This window comes from Leptosomus discolor, chromosome 1 (assembly GCF_034619465.1).
Source record: "Leptosomus discolor isolate bLepDis1 chromosome 1, bLepDis1.hap2, whole genome shotgun sequence".
Taxonomy (NCBI): Eukaryota; Metazoa; Chordata; class Aves; order Leptosomiformes; family Leptosomidae; genus Leptosomus; species Leptosomus discolor.
In genome coordinates, this window is record NC_141391.1 from 158924527 (window position 1) to 158940385 (window position 15859).

Sequence of the window (15859 nt, forward strand, 5' to 3'; positions counted from 1 at the left end):
TGGGCAGCCAGCTCTAGTGGGCCTTGCTTTGAGCAGGAGGGTTAGACTAGACAACCTCCACAGGTCCTTTCCAACTTCAATGATTCGATGATTCTATGATTACTGTTAGACTTGCAAATAAAAAAATTCAAAGTTTGGAGAAATAGCCACATTTTCACCATAATGTTCTAATTCCATCTCCATCACTAAAATTTGCTCAAGTCTCTCAATTAAAATAATTACAGTAGAAATTTATGTAACATTATTTGATCTTTGAAAACTTCAGAACCTCAAACTAAGTCTCTCGCTGCTCTTTTCATCAAGCAACACTTCTGTGCTATCGTCACTTGAGTGCGCGTATAATTCATAGCTATCCATAACTAGAAAGAAACAATCACAAAATAATTGATGGAGAAGGGCCAGGCACAGCAAGATTAGCGAATACTCAGATGCTGACATGATGCAACAGGTTCGAAAGACTTTACTGAATTCCTCAGTCTCGCTGCATACTCATTAACCTTGCAGAAATGCTTTCCCAGTGTGGAAGTGGTTTGGAAGGGTAACAGCAGATTACTTTGAACCCTCCATCTCCTTCCCTCTTGGATGTGGTTAGGTTTGGATTTCTGTCTGAATGTCACTGCTAAGCCCTTACTGGAAACACTTGGTTACAGAGATAGGGAACATCTCTCCTGTGCTGCAGTATGATTGCTTGGTGGAGGCAGAAATAGGGCGGCAGGGATGTTCAAGAGCTAAAGGGATGCAAGAATTGGAACAGACGACAGTAAGCCACTGTATATGTAGTATATATGTGTGTGTATATATATATATATATGTGAGAATTCATTGTTCCTAAAGGAATCTCTTGGCTCTGGTGAGTGATTTGATGAAACTTCTTAATCTAGGTGAATCAACTTTTCTGAAAAGCGACAAAGAATTATATAACTGACTTCTTTTGCCATTTGCTTTTATGTGTGACACATGGATAGAAACATTTTGGTGATGCTTCTAAACATTTCAGTGACATCTGCCTTCCTGTCTGGAATTGACTTTGTAAGCTCATAGGCATAGGGCCTCTGTTAATCTGCATTTACGTGGCTTCTATCACAAAGATTTCCTGATCTCATTTCCCCTCTATATAGTACTATTAAATTTTTTTGACTCATTACAATTTGTATTTATTTTGGATCTACAGCAAAATCAACATATTGGTATTTCAGGTTTTATATGATTTGAGTCTAATGTGACAGGCTATAGAGACATGTTCCTAAAGAAATGTCTGCAGGGAAATCCAGTGACCTCATCCATGATGTTTTGAAGCACAAGACTCATTATATATTTCTTGTGGAAGTTACAGTCACAGATTCAAGACAGAGTTTGTTTAAAAGGATAAAAGAACCATATCTTCAGAGAGGAAAAGAAAAAATAAGAGACCTCGTATGCAAGATTCAAACAGATGGTTGCCCTGGAATGAAAGAAAGAGTGAAGATCAAAGTCTGCACTAAGATTTCCGGGCTTCTCAAGAAGCAAGAAATGGAGTGAGCAGCTGCTGTAGCTGGGAAGACTGAGCCTCACTCCCATGCAGAGGGGCCAGCAGAGAGCAAAAGCAGTATGGAGGCCACGAGCCATTCCTCTGCTGCATTTCCCACCAGATGCATACCTGAAAGTTTCCTAACGGCAGTTCTGCTGGGGTTCCTACCAGTCTTGCACACTAAAGATGATTCTCTGTGAAATATAAAGGCTCCAAACCATCTTGAGGTAGAAAAAGAATGCCTAAAAGATTAGAGCACTTTATACCACAGTATTCCACAATGTAAAGACATTTAAGAACTGAAGCCTTGGAACAATGTAAAGCCCTCGTAGTTACCAAGAGAGGACTGGATATAGGCTGTTATAGACTGAAATACAGAGTGTTAGATTGATTTGTACAAATGCTTTATTTGTGCTTCTGGCCAGTTATAGAAAATGAAATGTAAGTTCAATGATAAAAACTGCTCCTTGTACAATAAAAATTGCTTAAGGCCAAATGTGTGTTACCAGAAATGAAGAGAGGGCTACATGTTCTGTTCCCCATTATTAAAACAAGCCTTATAGCAAACAATTCTAGAGTAGATTTCTGAAACTGGAGAATCATAGAATCACAGAATCATTAGTCTGGAATGGACCTCTAAGATCATCAAGTCCAACTATGAAGAGCACAAGGTCCATAATCTACTCTAGCCTACTCCAGTAAATCTTCTAAATCCACAGTGGTACTCTCCACATCTGTGGGGTCTCAGGACTCTAAATGGAAGATCTGTGGTATTAATAGAAGAAAATATCCTTATATATAATTGGAATTTCCCTTGTTCCAACTTCTGTCTGTTGCCTCTCACCCTGTCACTGTACACCTCTGAGAAGAGTTTGGCTCTAGCTGGTATGTATCCTCCTGTTAGACAGATTATCCCTTTGCCTCTCTTCTTAAGGCTGGACAAACCCAGTTCTCTTCCTGTAAGTCACATGCTTCAGTCCCCTATCTGTCTTAATGGCCCTCCACTAGACTCGCTCCAGTATGTCAATGTCCTCTGTACAGTGGAGAGCCACAACCAGGACAAAATACTCCAGATGGGGTCTCTCAAGTGCCAAACAGAGAAGAATAATCAGTTCTTTAGGCCTGCTGTCCTCAATCTGCTAATACAGCCCAGTCTGTAGCTGGTCTTCTTCATTGCAAGGGCATGCTGGCGACTCAAGTTCAACTTTTTGTTCACCAGAACTTGCAGGCAATTTTCAGCAAAGCTGCTTTCTCTCCAAATGGCCCCAACCAGTACCACTGCAGGAATTATGACATTGCAGATGCAGGACTTTGCCTTTTTCTCAATACTGTCAACTGACCATTCTTTCTGAATCATAGCTGCTAGGCTCCAGAGTAACTGCCAGTTCCCAGGTGGACTTTTGCAAAGGCATGCCATCTGTGTATTGTCCCCACTACTCAATGACTGTAGATGTGGTTCAGCAGTCACTGTAAGACGTGGTACTTGGCAGAAAACATTTTTGTTGGATTTTTCAGGTACACTTTCTTCTTAGAGGGATGTAAGGTTCCTCAGCCAAGTAGACAGGCAGGAAAATACTAGCCTTGAAGGAGTATGGTCATCTCCTTCTCATGTTCTCAGTGCTCTCTCTCCTGAAGTTGAAGAGAGACACAGAAAGCTTCCTGGACCAAAAGTACACAATAGAGATTAGGACAAGAAACTCCATGCTCAAGTGAATTAAAGTGCTATATTTTAGCCAAAAGTGGTGAGTGTTTGAATGAAGGAGACAACATCAATAGCTTCCAGACTAGGACATAGCATCCTTAATGACCAGACAAAACATAAAGTGCAAACAGGACTTGGCTTTGTGTGGGAGTCCAGGGGCACTCTGGGCTACAGGAGGGACTAGATAGGCAAGCATCTTCTTCAAGCAGAGAAGGCTGCACCGTGAAATGCCAGGCTTACACAGATCTTGCAGAGCTTGCTTACCAGTCTATTGTGTTGAAGGAATTAAAACACAAGATCACAAAATGTCTGCCTACCACAGTTTGAAAGAGCTCCGTGACATAGCCATTCCTTTCTCCCCTACTCTCCACAGAGAGACTATCAAAGTTGTATCGTGTGAACAGCAGCTTGTCTGAGGTAGATTATGAAAACCACTCATATTTACAGCTAAGCACAAATGAATATAGGAATGAGAGCTCAATGTTGGACCATGAGGATGGACATAAGGCCTTATGTCCTGGAAATGTTTTTGGAGAGGGTTCTCTGCTCTCATGTTGAAGCTGCAGGTTTGGCTGGTGTAAGGCATGACATGGCGTCTCTAGAATACCACCATAAAATCAAAAGCGTAGTAGAAGTTTAAACTCTACCCAGTGTAAAAATGGCATTGAACTTCCTAGAAAAATTCTTTACAAATAACTGTCTTCCCTTTTTCACAATGAATTGTTTACCCTGTTTGTTTATTTATCATGGTTTGTGTTGCGTTTCAGTAGCATATAAATTAAGAGCCTTTAAACTTCTGTTCTGAATTGGCATCAACTCTTTGCATGGCTACACAAAGATGGGGAGGTTGCAGAAAGTGTCCCTGCATCTTCTGCTAATGAATGGCCCAAATAATGGTGGCCAACAAACACTGACCCTGCGGTTTCTTATAGCGAAGGAAACTGCTCCCTTCTTTACCACTGGCTGTCCCTAGACAAGAGGTTGGGGTAAAAAAAGAAAGTAGGCAGGTTCTCCAACCTCAGATCCCACTCTGTTCTTAAGTCAGCTGGGCTAAAGCTGTCCATTGTATGCTTCAGGTGCAAATTAACATGTCTCTCTTCCTTCTAGAAAAGGAACATCTGACCTCAGCGCAAGGAGGCAGCTGAACTCTACAGTGTAGTTCTTTAAGTCAAATCTTAACCGTACTTCCTCAGCCTGGACAGCAATTTACTAGGAACATGGCAGTAAAATAGTAATAAAAGGGAAAGACACTTTCTCCTTAGAAAGTGCACAAATGAGTCTGCAATTTGAAACTAGTCAGAGAACCACGCTGAGCCTCTGTATTTGTTATTGTGCTGCACACATCATTTCATTAAGTGGCATATGCTTCCCAGCTGAGCTGGGAAATACCGTTTTTTAAAAGGTTAATTTAAAATACCATTCTCTTATGCAAAAAAGTTGTCTCAAAAGTTATAGAATTATCAGTGCAATGCAATTGTAATGCATACTAAATACTGTTTTTAAATGGATTTTAGATACACAGGAAGTTACAACTATGGTAGCTATAGCAACCAGCATCCCCATCCAATGCAGAGTCAGTATCCATCCTTACCACATGACACTGCTATTTCTGGACCACTTCACTACTCAGCTTACCACAGAAGCTCTTCGCAGGTAAGTGGGATTTATTACTTGACAATGCTTGCTCTGAGAGTTTAAGTGAAGTTGTGCATGTAAGCTTCTTATCACCATATTAGCTGTCCAAATCAATAGGCTGTCATCAGTGCAGTCGTTGATGGTCCCTAATTTTTTTCTTTTCTAATGTTACCTAGATATTTTTTATTCTGGTGGAGATTCTTTTATCAGGAGTAGCTTTAGATTGTACTAAACTCTAAAATCCATCAGTCTGGATCATAGAAAGTGTTTCTGTGTTAAGGAGTAGCTGAAACAAAAATTAATTTGATTAGTTGTACGTTTCTTATGTGTTGGGAACAGGAAGAGATACCTAACAAGAAATAAAAATGTTTTCATACAGTTGAAAGAAGATGTAGAGACCATAGTGAATTCTTCTGGGGCCTCTGCTTTTGAGAATACATATGTTCAGAAATTTACCAAAAACACGAGTTCTGAATGGAGTTTGAATAGCTTCGGGACAGCATTGCAAAGAGGTTCTGTTTAATCTGTGTGCCACGGTCTCCTACCATAATGCTGAGAAATTATGTCAGTAACTATTTCAGGACTATTTCAGTTCACAAAACTCAGCCGGTAGAAACCAGCACAGATTAAGTGGGAAGATGATATTTGGGAACAGTTCGAAAGTAGTGCTACTGTAGGAGGGCTTTCGTATATCTTGCAGCTGGTGCTTCCCCAGTGTAGGAAGCTGCTCTCTGGGCTTTCTGCTGGAGGAATTGCAAAAGGCGGATACAGGCGGGATGGGATGGCACTGAGATATTCCATGCACATGGCACCTTCTATGCTTTATCTACTGGAAACTTATACAAGTATATTGGGGACCACCATGCTTCGCTGTCGTCACTGGACTGGAACAGTTTCATACCAGCTGAAAGACATGAATATGATAGTGCTTTGGACTAGAACACATGAAACCTGCATCTCATTCTGATCTTTGGCGTTAGTCTGCCAGGTGATCTCAGAGTAGTAATTTCACTTTTTTATGCCTAATTTTCCCTAGCTGTAAGATAAGAGTAATGGTATTGATCTCCTGAAAGCTTTTTGAAATCTACTGGGAAGATTGTCCTATACAACCCCAATAGGCTTGTTTAGACCAGCTCAACAATGGCTCCCTGGCTTATGGAAAGAACAAGTCTACAATTCTCACCCATTTGTGTAGCACCTGGTCCATCAGACAGACCACACAAGGTGTGAGGATTTGTTTGAGGGTTGTTGCAGCTGCTGTGTCTTCAATAGGAACAGTGAGTGAACATTTAAGTAGAGTGTCCCGTGATAGGTTTGTATACATTGGTTTTTCAGTACAGGCCTTACCCTGTTGTCTCAAGATTTTTTCCAGAATGCATCACTTTCTGACTTAAAATTGGCTCACCGATATTCTGTACTCTCTCTTATCCTTTACTGCAGAAAACGCACATGAGTATTGATTCTGAAATGGTCTGGAAGGTCATGAATCTGTATGTAAAATAGAGAATTATGCTTTTACTGTTCAGAAATGCTATCACCTGCACAAGGAGTTTCTTTCTACCCTCTGACTACTGTCTTTGTCACACTGACATAGACAGCGTAAGTTAAGCAAGAAATAAATAAAGCAAAGCAAGATCAATGCATTTGTAGTTTACTCATGTCCTAGTTAACATGTTATGTGGAAATAGTAATATACATTAAAGTTATGCAAATGTTTTTCATATTGTAGTAGGCTGTCTCTACAAGTGCAGATGTCAGATCATTTCTTCCCCTCTTGCTAGCCCTTGAGCTGCTCCGGACACACATGAAGGAAAGCTACGCTGTAACAATCACTCTTCAGAGCAAAATTATTTCAACTGGTATTTAGTTGAATAAACTAAATACAAGAAATAAATAAATAAACTTTATTTATTCAACTTTATTCTTTCTCATGCTGCTTGTAAACTGAGATGGAATCTCACAGCGGGACGCAGCTAGGAAAACCCTATCGATGTGCTCATTCTGTATTGAAAGGAGCTACAAATTGAAACACTACTTTCAAAAATGATCTGAAAGTCTTGAATGATTTTAGTATGGAATTTTCTGACATTCCATTTAAAGCTAAGTGAGCTTCTGTAAAATGGCTGCCCTGATGACAAGCCTTATCTTAGTTACTTTTAACCAACCTAAGTTCATCATGTACTGTTGCGTGCAAAGCCTAATAAGATGTTAGAGATCTACTGGTTTTCTGCTAAGGGGAACGGGGTGCAAGGAATTGCAGTAGGACTCAATGACATTGCAAAATCAAAATACAGGAAGCCAAATTTGCAATGAATATATAAACATCTGCCACTATACTGAAACTGGAGGAGATGCAAAGCGTATGGCTCTGGTATTATAGTCAGTCCAGAAGAGGACGCATTGACCATAACTCTTCAAAAGAACTCTTTGTCATAATCTACATTCAGTCCAAATATAGAACTCTGGCTCAGCTTTGGCTAATATTCTATCATGCTCTTTGGGATTGTGTCTAGGGATTAACTCCTGAGAAAAAAATCTGGGTGGGGGTAAATTCTCCTCTACAGACATGGGATCAGAGAGAGTCAAAACAGGTGACATGTAATAGAGGTGGGTTTTAGGCTGCAGCTATAAATTACTTTTTTGGTCTCAAAGAATACCATGTCCAATCTCTTCATATGGAATAGAGCAACACACTCCAGATTTTGTCAGGTCTGTTATTTTGAGGCTATTTTCCATCCCAGATCAAGGTACCTAAAGAAAAGCAGTTTGTTTGTTTAATAGAACTTTAAGATGGATTGTTTCACAGATGTGATTTATAGACCATCAACAAAAAAAAAAAGGGAACTGGAGCGAAGGGGATAGAGGGAAAAATTTATTTGGTGGAAGTGGGGAACTCAACAGCTGGAAAAGGGGAAGGGAATGAGTCACTCTTTAAATTGTATTTGCCAACATATAACGTGTTGATCCCAACCTGACAATATAACGGTGGTTGCATTGCATGAATTTTAGGATGGCTGCTCTGGTTTTGACACTGGAATCCTTACAGTGGGGCTGTGCTGGGGAAGAAGTCACACAGCTGTAGATCTTGTACTATGTACAGCTCTTGAAAAGTGCAGGTGGGGGGCCCAAGCTGAGCCTATCTCACCTGACCAGTGGCAAATGCATGTTAGTGAGAGGCTCCTAGATAGCTTGAATCCCCCAGTGTTAAAGGAAATGAGACAGCAGTAGTTGCTAAGGCTGATATGCTGAAGCACCATGTGTCACAGCTGCATGCTCACTCATACCCCATCCCATACCAGACTGGTGAGAGCCCTTGAGGTTATTGTTAGCTCCCATCTCTGAGACAGCAATGGAGCTTACCTTGGCCCACAGAGGAACGTGGTGTCTTGTGACTTTGGGCTAAATAGAAATTTTGATAAGTAACTCATCGTTTCAGAAAGATCACTGATTCTCAGATGGTCAAGAAGGAAAAAAAAATGGAGGAGATGGCTTGTAAAAAACTTTCTAGGGGAGTAAATGTTCTGCTGAAGTAATGTCTGCAGTTACTAACCCAGCATAAGCCTAAAACTGGCTCCTTCTGGCAGTATAGGCTGACTAATTCCCACTGATGGCTAAGAGTCTTTTTGTTGACAGGCACAGTCTGTTCAAACCTTGGTCTTAATCCGATTTTTTTTTCTTTCACCAGAATCTGTGAATAGTTCTCAGAACAGTTGCTTCCTTGTAACTCCAGGCCTGATTGCTCATTTCTTGACTTGGCTTGCTGGCCAGGAGCCTGGCACACAAGTAAAGAAAAATGATCTACAGATTGACTTGTTACTACCTAATTCTCTAAGCCGTAGTGCAAAAGTGCATACAATCCTATGATGCTACTCTGTCATCATTCAGAAGGGGACTGTGTAATGTGTGTACACAAACACATCTATACTGACTTTATGTTCCATCAGTTCTCTGCCTCTGCAGTTTTAGGTACCAGGTGCCAAGGTAGAAAATAGACAACAACTCTGTCTAAAAGCCTCTGAGCATTCCCATCAACCTATGTCAAGTTTAGCAGAGAGGTACCCCCTTCGAAGGTAACCCCTTCACAATGTCACCACCTAATCCAGCTCCACAATGTACGCTTGACTGGCTTTTGATCACAGCTTTTGTCTGCAAGTTTCACTCTGCTTGGACAGGTCTTGATCCTCTTTCAGGCTATCCATAAACATTTCAATTCACATCATTCCATCTATTCCTTAAACTCAAAGTAATTCATGCTGCAGTAATTTTTCTGTGTAAATCACAAGGATAACGCTTTTTGTAGGAAGAGTAATTGGAGAAATCTGCAGCAGTATATATATTTATATTTTAATATATCTGGTAACTTATAAAGATGTACATCACATGAAGGTGCATCACTGTATATGCAGTATGAAAAATGGCAAACATACAATATATGTGTAAGTACACTAACGTATGGCTGTAGTGAATCATATTGCAGGTCCATTTATCCAGATCTAATCTCCAGCAATGTCCAGAAAAGAATGTATGGAAGAAAAGTCTTAGAAATAGGGTAGGTAGAGAGTGGTCCTTTCACCAGCGTAGCTATGCTGTGTTTGGCAAGAGCTGACCTAGGGACATCCTCAATAGGAAGCAGCAGCTGGACTTTTGTATTTTGTAGCAAACTGCTCTCCATTACTCTCTCTTTGAACATTTTTGTTCTTCGAGCTTTTTTGTACTTATAGACTTCTTAAGGATGGGTTGTATGAAGCATATATCCTCTTGTTAATTTTAAGCCTACTATCGCGTAATTGCATTGGGTGCCCTATGTTTTTTGGGTGATGAGGAATAGGGAATATTCATTCCCTGTTTATGTACTCTTGCCATTTGAGACATAGATCCCCATCATTCCTCCCACCTCCTTCCTGTCATCTCTTTTACAGACTTAAGAGATATCATCTGTTTAGTTTCTCCTGTGATGGATGCTCTACACACAGGAGTTATCTAAAGACTGCAGGTGCACGGCAGGGCAGGTGTGGTCTGGTGGGCGCATGGCTGTCCTGTTCTCTCAACTGCGCTGAGCAGGGAACCTGCTGGAGCTGCAGCTCCTTCTAGCCTTTCTGTGCAAACCTGATCTCGGAGTAGGTAGGAGGGTTTCAGTCAAGAAGCTGCCGGATCAGCCACTTAGATCTGGGAAGCCCTCCTAGATCCCATGCTCCATACAGCCTTAGTTTACCTTTTCTTCCTTTGCACTTCCAAGATGGAATAACCACCTCCAAATGGTGTATCTCAGGTCAAGGTACTTAACAGAGAGCCACAGAAGTGGCATAGCCGTATTTCTCTTTTTATTCCTTGAGATGCAGTTCCCACCTTAAAGACAAGCAATTTTTTTTTGCTGTTTTTAAGCTATCTCCCATTGTGCTCAAGAGCACAGTCAGGGTTGGCTGTTCCTGAACTGGGGCTTTGTCCTCTTCCGGGACTGGGAGGAGCACATTTGTATCAGCAAGTGCTTGCGCTGCTGTTTTGTTGACATCAGATTCAGTTTATGAAGAGCACAGTTGACTTCCATGGTCCGGACAGAACAAACCAGCCTGGAAAACACTGGAGGAGTACAATCTGCTGTTAAGTGGTAGGTTGGGTCTGCACCTCTCAGAGGCGTGGAGCACAGCATTGGGGCCATAGTTAGAGGAGCTTTAAGCTGTGTTTGTGCTCTGACTCTCCTAAACTGCTCTGAGGACTGTGGTAGTCTCCCATAACTTCCCAGCAATTCCCTATGGGTTGCAGCACCACTTAGTTTCTCTGTGCAATGTTGCATGCCACAATTCTACCCAACCACATCTTCACTTCCCTTCATAGGCCTCTACAGCAGGATTGACACTGGGGCAGTACTGGAAGTAGCTGGTTTTTACCGTGCGGGAGCTAAAGAAATCCTTTTCCAGGCAGAACTCGTGCTTTAGTGTCCATTCATGTTATTTTGACCCATCTAGGTCACAGAAAAAAAGAAGGTGAAAAGTTCTTGTCCCCCCAGCCAGTACACAGTATAAGCTTATGACTATACCAATGCAGTAAGAATAATACACCCTTCCCAAACGCCACTCTGTCATCAAGCAGCTAGTAATGACAGAAAGAAAAAAGTACTGTCCAAATGCCACCCATGCAACAGGAATCATTGTTCCTAACTGTATGGCTTCATAAGGGACTTGAGATTGTTAGAATGTAATTGGAGTAATTATGTATTGAATGCAACAGGAAACAGATGTCAGCTTCTTTTTAAATGATTACAAATTGCATTTTCATGAGACTCCAAATGCCACTCCCGAAAGTACCAAAAGCACTTAGACTGATGTGAAAGTTTCACCCAACCTATTTGACAGACTAATATTCAGTCAGCTTCAATTTGGGGAGAAAAGGGTCAAATTAAGGGTTTAAAAGATGCAATCAATCAATAGTTTTGATTATGTCATTTTTTGAGATTTTAAGCATATTTTTATGAGGTTAATTTATAGCAGTTCTTCACAATTGTTACAATTTCTGGTACGACTTATTTGCAACCCCTAAAGAAGTGGCCTAACGTACAACAGTAACTTACAGCACTCTGCAAAAGCGTGAGCTAATGCGATGTAAAGTCAGAGCCACATTCATAAGGAAAATATTTTGCTGTTTGGACAGAGACACCTTTCACCTCCATGCATACTCAGTCAGTGAGCTGAGGATAAGAACGAAGAGATTATTCTCCACCCTCACCCTGCAGGAACTCAGTCTTCACTTCATGGGAGGACACATTTAACGTTGTATTTTCTAAAATAATACTAAAAGAAACTGAATTAATTTTACATTTTTGGGCAAGGCCTTAACAATAATCTGCTCAAAGTCTCCCAGACTTAAAGGGCTTCTTGTCTAGGTCTAATGGCAGCAGTAGCAACAAGTGTGAGTTAACCCAGAAAATGGTAATTTCCTGTCAAGAGCCCTCCAACAAATGTCGCTTTATATCTGGCAAAGATCACTAGGCCCCAGTGTTTTGAGTTCAGCATGCTTAAGCACTCTTCATTAAACCGGATGTAGAGTGTGAAAGGTGATTCAGGCAGCATGGGCAGGCATCCGCCCAGATGGCTATGCTTTGGACACTCCAACAAGGCTGAATAGATGCTTCATTGGGTGAGTTAATAGTCAGGCAGGGGCCAACGAGTACTTTAAAAATATTGTCTTTCAATAGTCTCTTCACTGTAGGGAAAAAGAAGTCACTGACTCATTTGCGATTAGCTGACCTACCATTACAAAACTTTCCATCTTGCATTCAGTCATAACAGAATTTATTGTAAAATACTAGATATTTAGAGTCCATGTTATTTTCAAGCAATTATTCTTTTTACATTCATGACACATTCGTAAACACAGCTGCATGGGGTGCACTTGATGAAAAGGAAAAGCAGCGCACTGTATCCTGTCCCCTCACGCACAGCCATCAGCCCTGCCTTCTTAGTAAGCCTTAGTGTGGCCTCTTGACTGCAGATAGGAGGAGGATTATCTTTCCTTTTCCGTGCATCCTGAAGTTCATTCTGGGAGCCAAGGGTTCATTCCCCCAATGGCACAGGTTTTGTGGTTCGAAACTACCTACAAGACATTACGTGGCCTCCGCACATAATGCCATGTACAACCAGGAGACCCACCGCAATATTTCCGGAGTTCATACTGTCTCTCTTGCTCCCAGATGAAAGCTTTGCAGTCTACAGATTATCAAGTAGCAAATTATCCCAGCTGAAGCCGGGCCTTTCTCTTGGCATTTGTAAGGGGTATGAAAGCCAGTAATTCCCCTGTTAGAAGTCACAACCTCAGTTTCACCACCTTAAAGGAAAGTTGCATTGAGCCAGGATGGCAAAGGATTCTGTTATAGTTAACAACAGATTAGATAAATTATCGCATTGGGAAGACAAGGGATAATCATTGGTGTATTATGGGAAAAGTCTAGATTAATCTTGTTGTGAGTATATTTCTTAATACAAGAATCTACAGTGACTTCAGGTATAGATCAATGCGTAATAAAGGCAAAGACCACGATAACTGGTATCAAGTAAAACACTACTGAAGACAAAGAAGAATGTTTCCAGCTTGGCCCACATCTTGCGGCTCCACAGGTGACATACAGAAAACAGAAAGTTAAAAATGTGTTATTTGTGTGGTGTGGTTTTTTCCCAATAATCCATGCTGGTCCTGACTCCTGCCATCTCAAAGCATCTTGTACACAGGCATTAGTGGGACATTGGAGATCAGCCAGGAGAAACAACTTACAGATTTGACAACTATGGAGAAGGGACTTTTATTTAACTTGAGCCAACCAAACTAATGGATTCCATCATGTAGCAGGAGGAAGAAAAGAGCCATCTTCTGAGGGCTGATCATCTTCTGTCTTAAATGTTTATCTCAAGGTTTGATAAATTCTTCTGGTGGCTGTAGACAGAGCACAGATGACTCACTTTTATTAGATGCCTGACTTTTTGGTGACTAAAGTTAGGTGAGACGAAGTCAACTCTGAAGTTATAGCGAATCACAAGACAACTTGTTTCCTCTATATTCATTATGGCAAGAGCTTTGTTCATGAAGGTGTTCAGGCGAAGGCAGTCAGCCAGCACTAGCATGAAAATGACTTTTGTATATTGCCAGTGCAGACCAGGAAAGCAGCATCCTAAATCTGTTAGCCAGTCTTCTAAACATCAAAAATATGAAAATTGTTCAACTTTTTCTGCAACCTCTTACGTTTACTTAGAATACTTGCAGGTTGGTTGTCTTTTGACAGAGTGCCCTGTCCTTAATTAATGAGTTAAAGGAGAGAACCATGACCCTAAATTCAAATCACCTCATTTAAAACTTCGAAGCTTGTGTTTCATTGTTGCTGGGCACTGGCAGCTCTTATCTTCAGTGAAAGCTTCAGGAAAGCCAACAAGTCTGAAAACCTGATTCTTCTGCACAGGAATATGAGGCTTTCTGTGGTCAGTGCCTAAGCTCTGCTGAATTTTCCTACTGAAAAGCCTTTCTCTGGGATGAAATTTAGAGGGTCTCGTATAGGCTTATTGCCGTTGTTGCCAATACAGCTTATTCTGATAGCTCTATTAGCAGCACCAGTTGAAGTGTTGACATTCCAGTCTGGGGCTGCCATTTACCAGCCTGTTTCAGCAGCTGGTTGCGCAGGTAAATGCAGTCTCTGTGGCGATGAGAAGTATATGTTAAATATCTGAAATACATTAAATAGCGCGTCCTACAGCTTCCATGTCTTCCCTTTCATCTGCTAACTGGCCTGTCTCCCCAGGACACAGTGGAATATGCTAAATCCCTAACTACAGCACATTGGTCAAAAGTAGTCTCCTCTTTCTCCTCTCTAATTAGGAGTGGCCAGCGTGTGGCTTTTTGAGCTGCCTGAGGCTTGTGAACTGTTCAAATAACGTTTGCCAAGGCAGGGCTGCCTTCCTGGCTGCAGTCTGAAGGGAATCAGCAGAAACTCCTCATGGAGACACTGCTGTACTTGCCTTGGGCTTACGCAAGAGTTGCTTATGTAACTGATTAACCCCAGCCCCATCCAGCAATGGAGTGATGTAATGAGACCCTTTGGGAATCACTGCCATCTCCCTCCTAGGAACAACTACGGCAACTTTTCTTTCCATGACTCTCCAAAATATGGGGAAGGGGTTTTACAGTCCTCGGCCATATAAAGTTTTGGCATGCAGCTTGCAAGGTTTGTAACATCAGAAGAGGTGATAGTCCTGTTTTGGTGACAGCTGTCTGGTTAAGGAGATATCACGGTGTCAAACAACCCGAGACAAGGAAATTTTAAATTGTGACACTTTTTGTAGAAAAGGTATGAAGGCATCAAGTGCAGAAGCTCTGAAGATACGTGGCTGGTCAAGGGGAACAGGGATCCTGACCATCTCTGCGGCGCAGATGGATAGTAGGAGGGCAAAACTGGGAGAGCCATTTCTTAGGCACAGCACACAGATGATCTGCTCCTGTATGACAGGCAATAAGATAAATACATGTTAATCAAGCACTCACAAGCACAGTTTACTTTCTGTTGCTGGGCAGCCTGTGGCTATAGAGGGCAAAAGCTGTTCTCTGTTTTCCTGCCTGTCCTATCTTCAGCACATCTTCTCCTTAGTGGGAGGTATTTGTTGAACTTCTTTGATTTCTAGTTTCCAGCTGTCACTGTCGACAGCTGGGGAATAGAGAGATTCCTCTTCTGCCTGCCTTTTTATAAGTTCTCCAATTAGCTGCTTGCTCTGAGGCCAGACCGTACTATTTTTCTGCAGAAACTGTCAGGATGGCTTGTGAACATTAAAAAGGGAAGGCACCTTTCCAGTAATAAAGATCCTCTAGCTCTCCTCCCTTAAAACTCAGTTGAGTGAGCAGGAGTCGGGACATGTTATACTCTGTTTTTTACTGAATACAAGTTTCCAAGCAAAAGCTGTGAGAAAAAGATTGGACTAAACCAATTTATTTTTCTGCTCACAGATATACCTGCCAGTACCTAGCTCTTCAATAAATTAATTTGACATTTGAAGGCAGCAACGCTTTGCAAGACTTTCCCTGACACTGCTTTGAGTGCAGGCACTAGTTACCTGATATTCCACCTTCAGTATGTTACCTGGTTGTTGGAGGGCTGCTAATTCATATGATTCTGGTTTTGTTAAGCAGGAAATTGTGATACCAGCAGCCCTTATTTTAAAATTAAGTATGTAGTAGATAATTCTTTAATTTGTTTTTCTTTGGTTTTATCGTAGTACCCTTTCAACAGCCCAACATCAAGAATGGAGCCCTGTTTGATGAGCAGTACTCCAAGGCTGCACCCCACACCAGTGACTCCTCGCTGGCCGGAGGTCCCGGCCGCAAACTCCTGCTACACGAGCCCATCCATGCACTCCACAAGATATGGAAATTCTAGTGACATGTACACGCCCTTGACTACGCGCAGAAATTCTGAATACGAGCACATGCAACACTTTCCCGGCTTTGCCTACATCAATGGGGAAGCCACCACAGGTTGGGCTAAGTGA

General features: G+C 41.6%; 1 protein-coding gene across 1 annotated transcript in view; it reads left to right on the top strand.

The window, feature by feature from the left end:
• The window catches only part of RFX4 (regulatory factor X4), a 76930-nt gene extending 61071 nt beyond the window's left edge, over nt 1-15859 (top strand). Inside the window, exons 16-17 of the mRNA XM_086468415.1 lie at nt 4724-4862; nt 15587-15859. Coding sequence (XP_086324541.1) covers nt 4724-4862; nt 15587-15859 — 412 coding nt within the window. The remainder of the gene's footprint in view (nt 1-4723; nt 4863-15586) is intronic.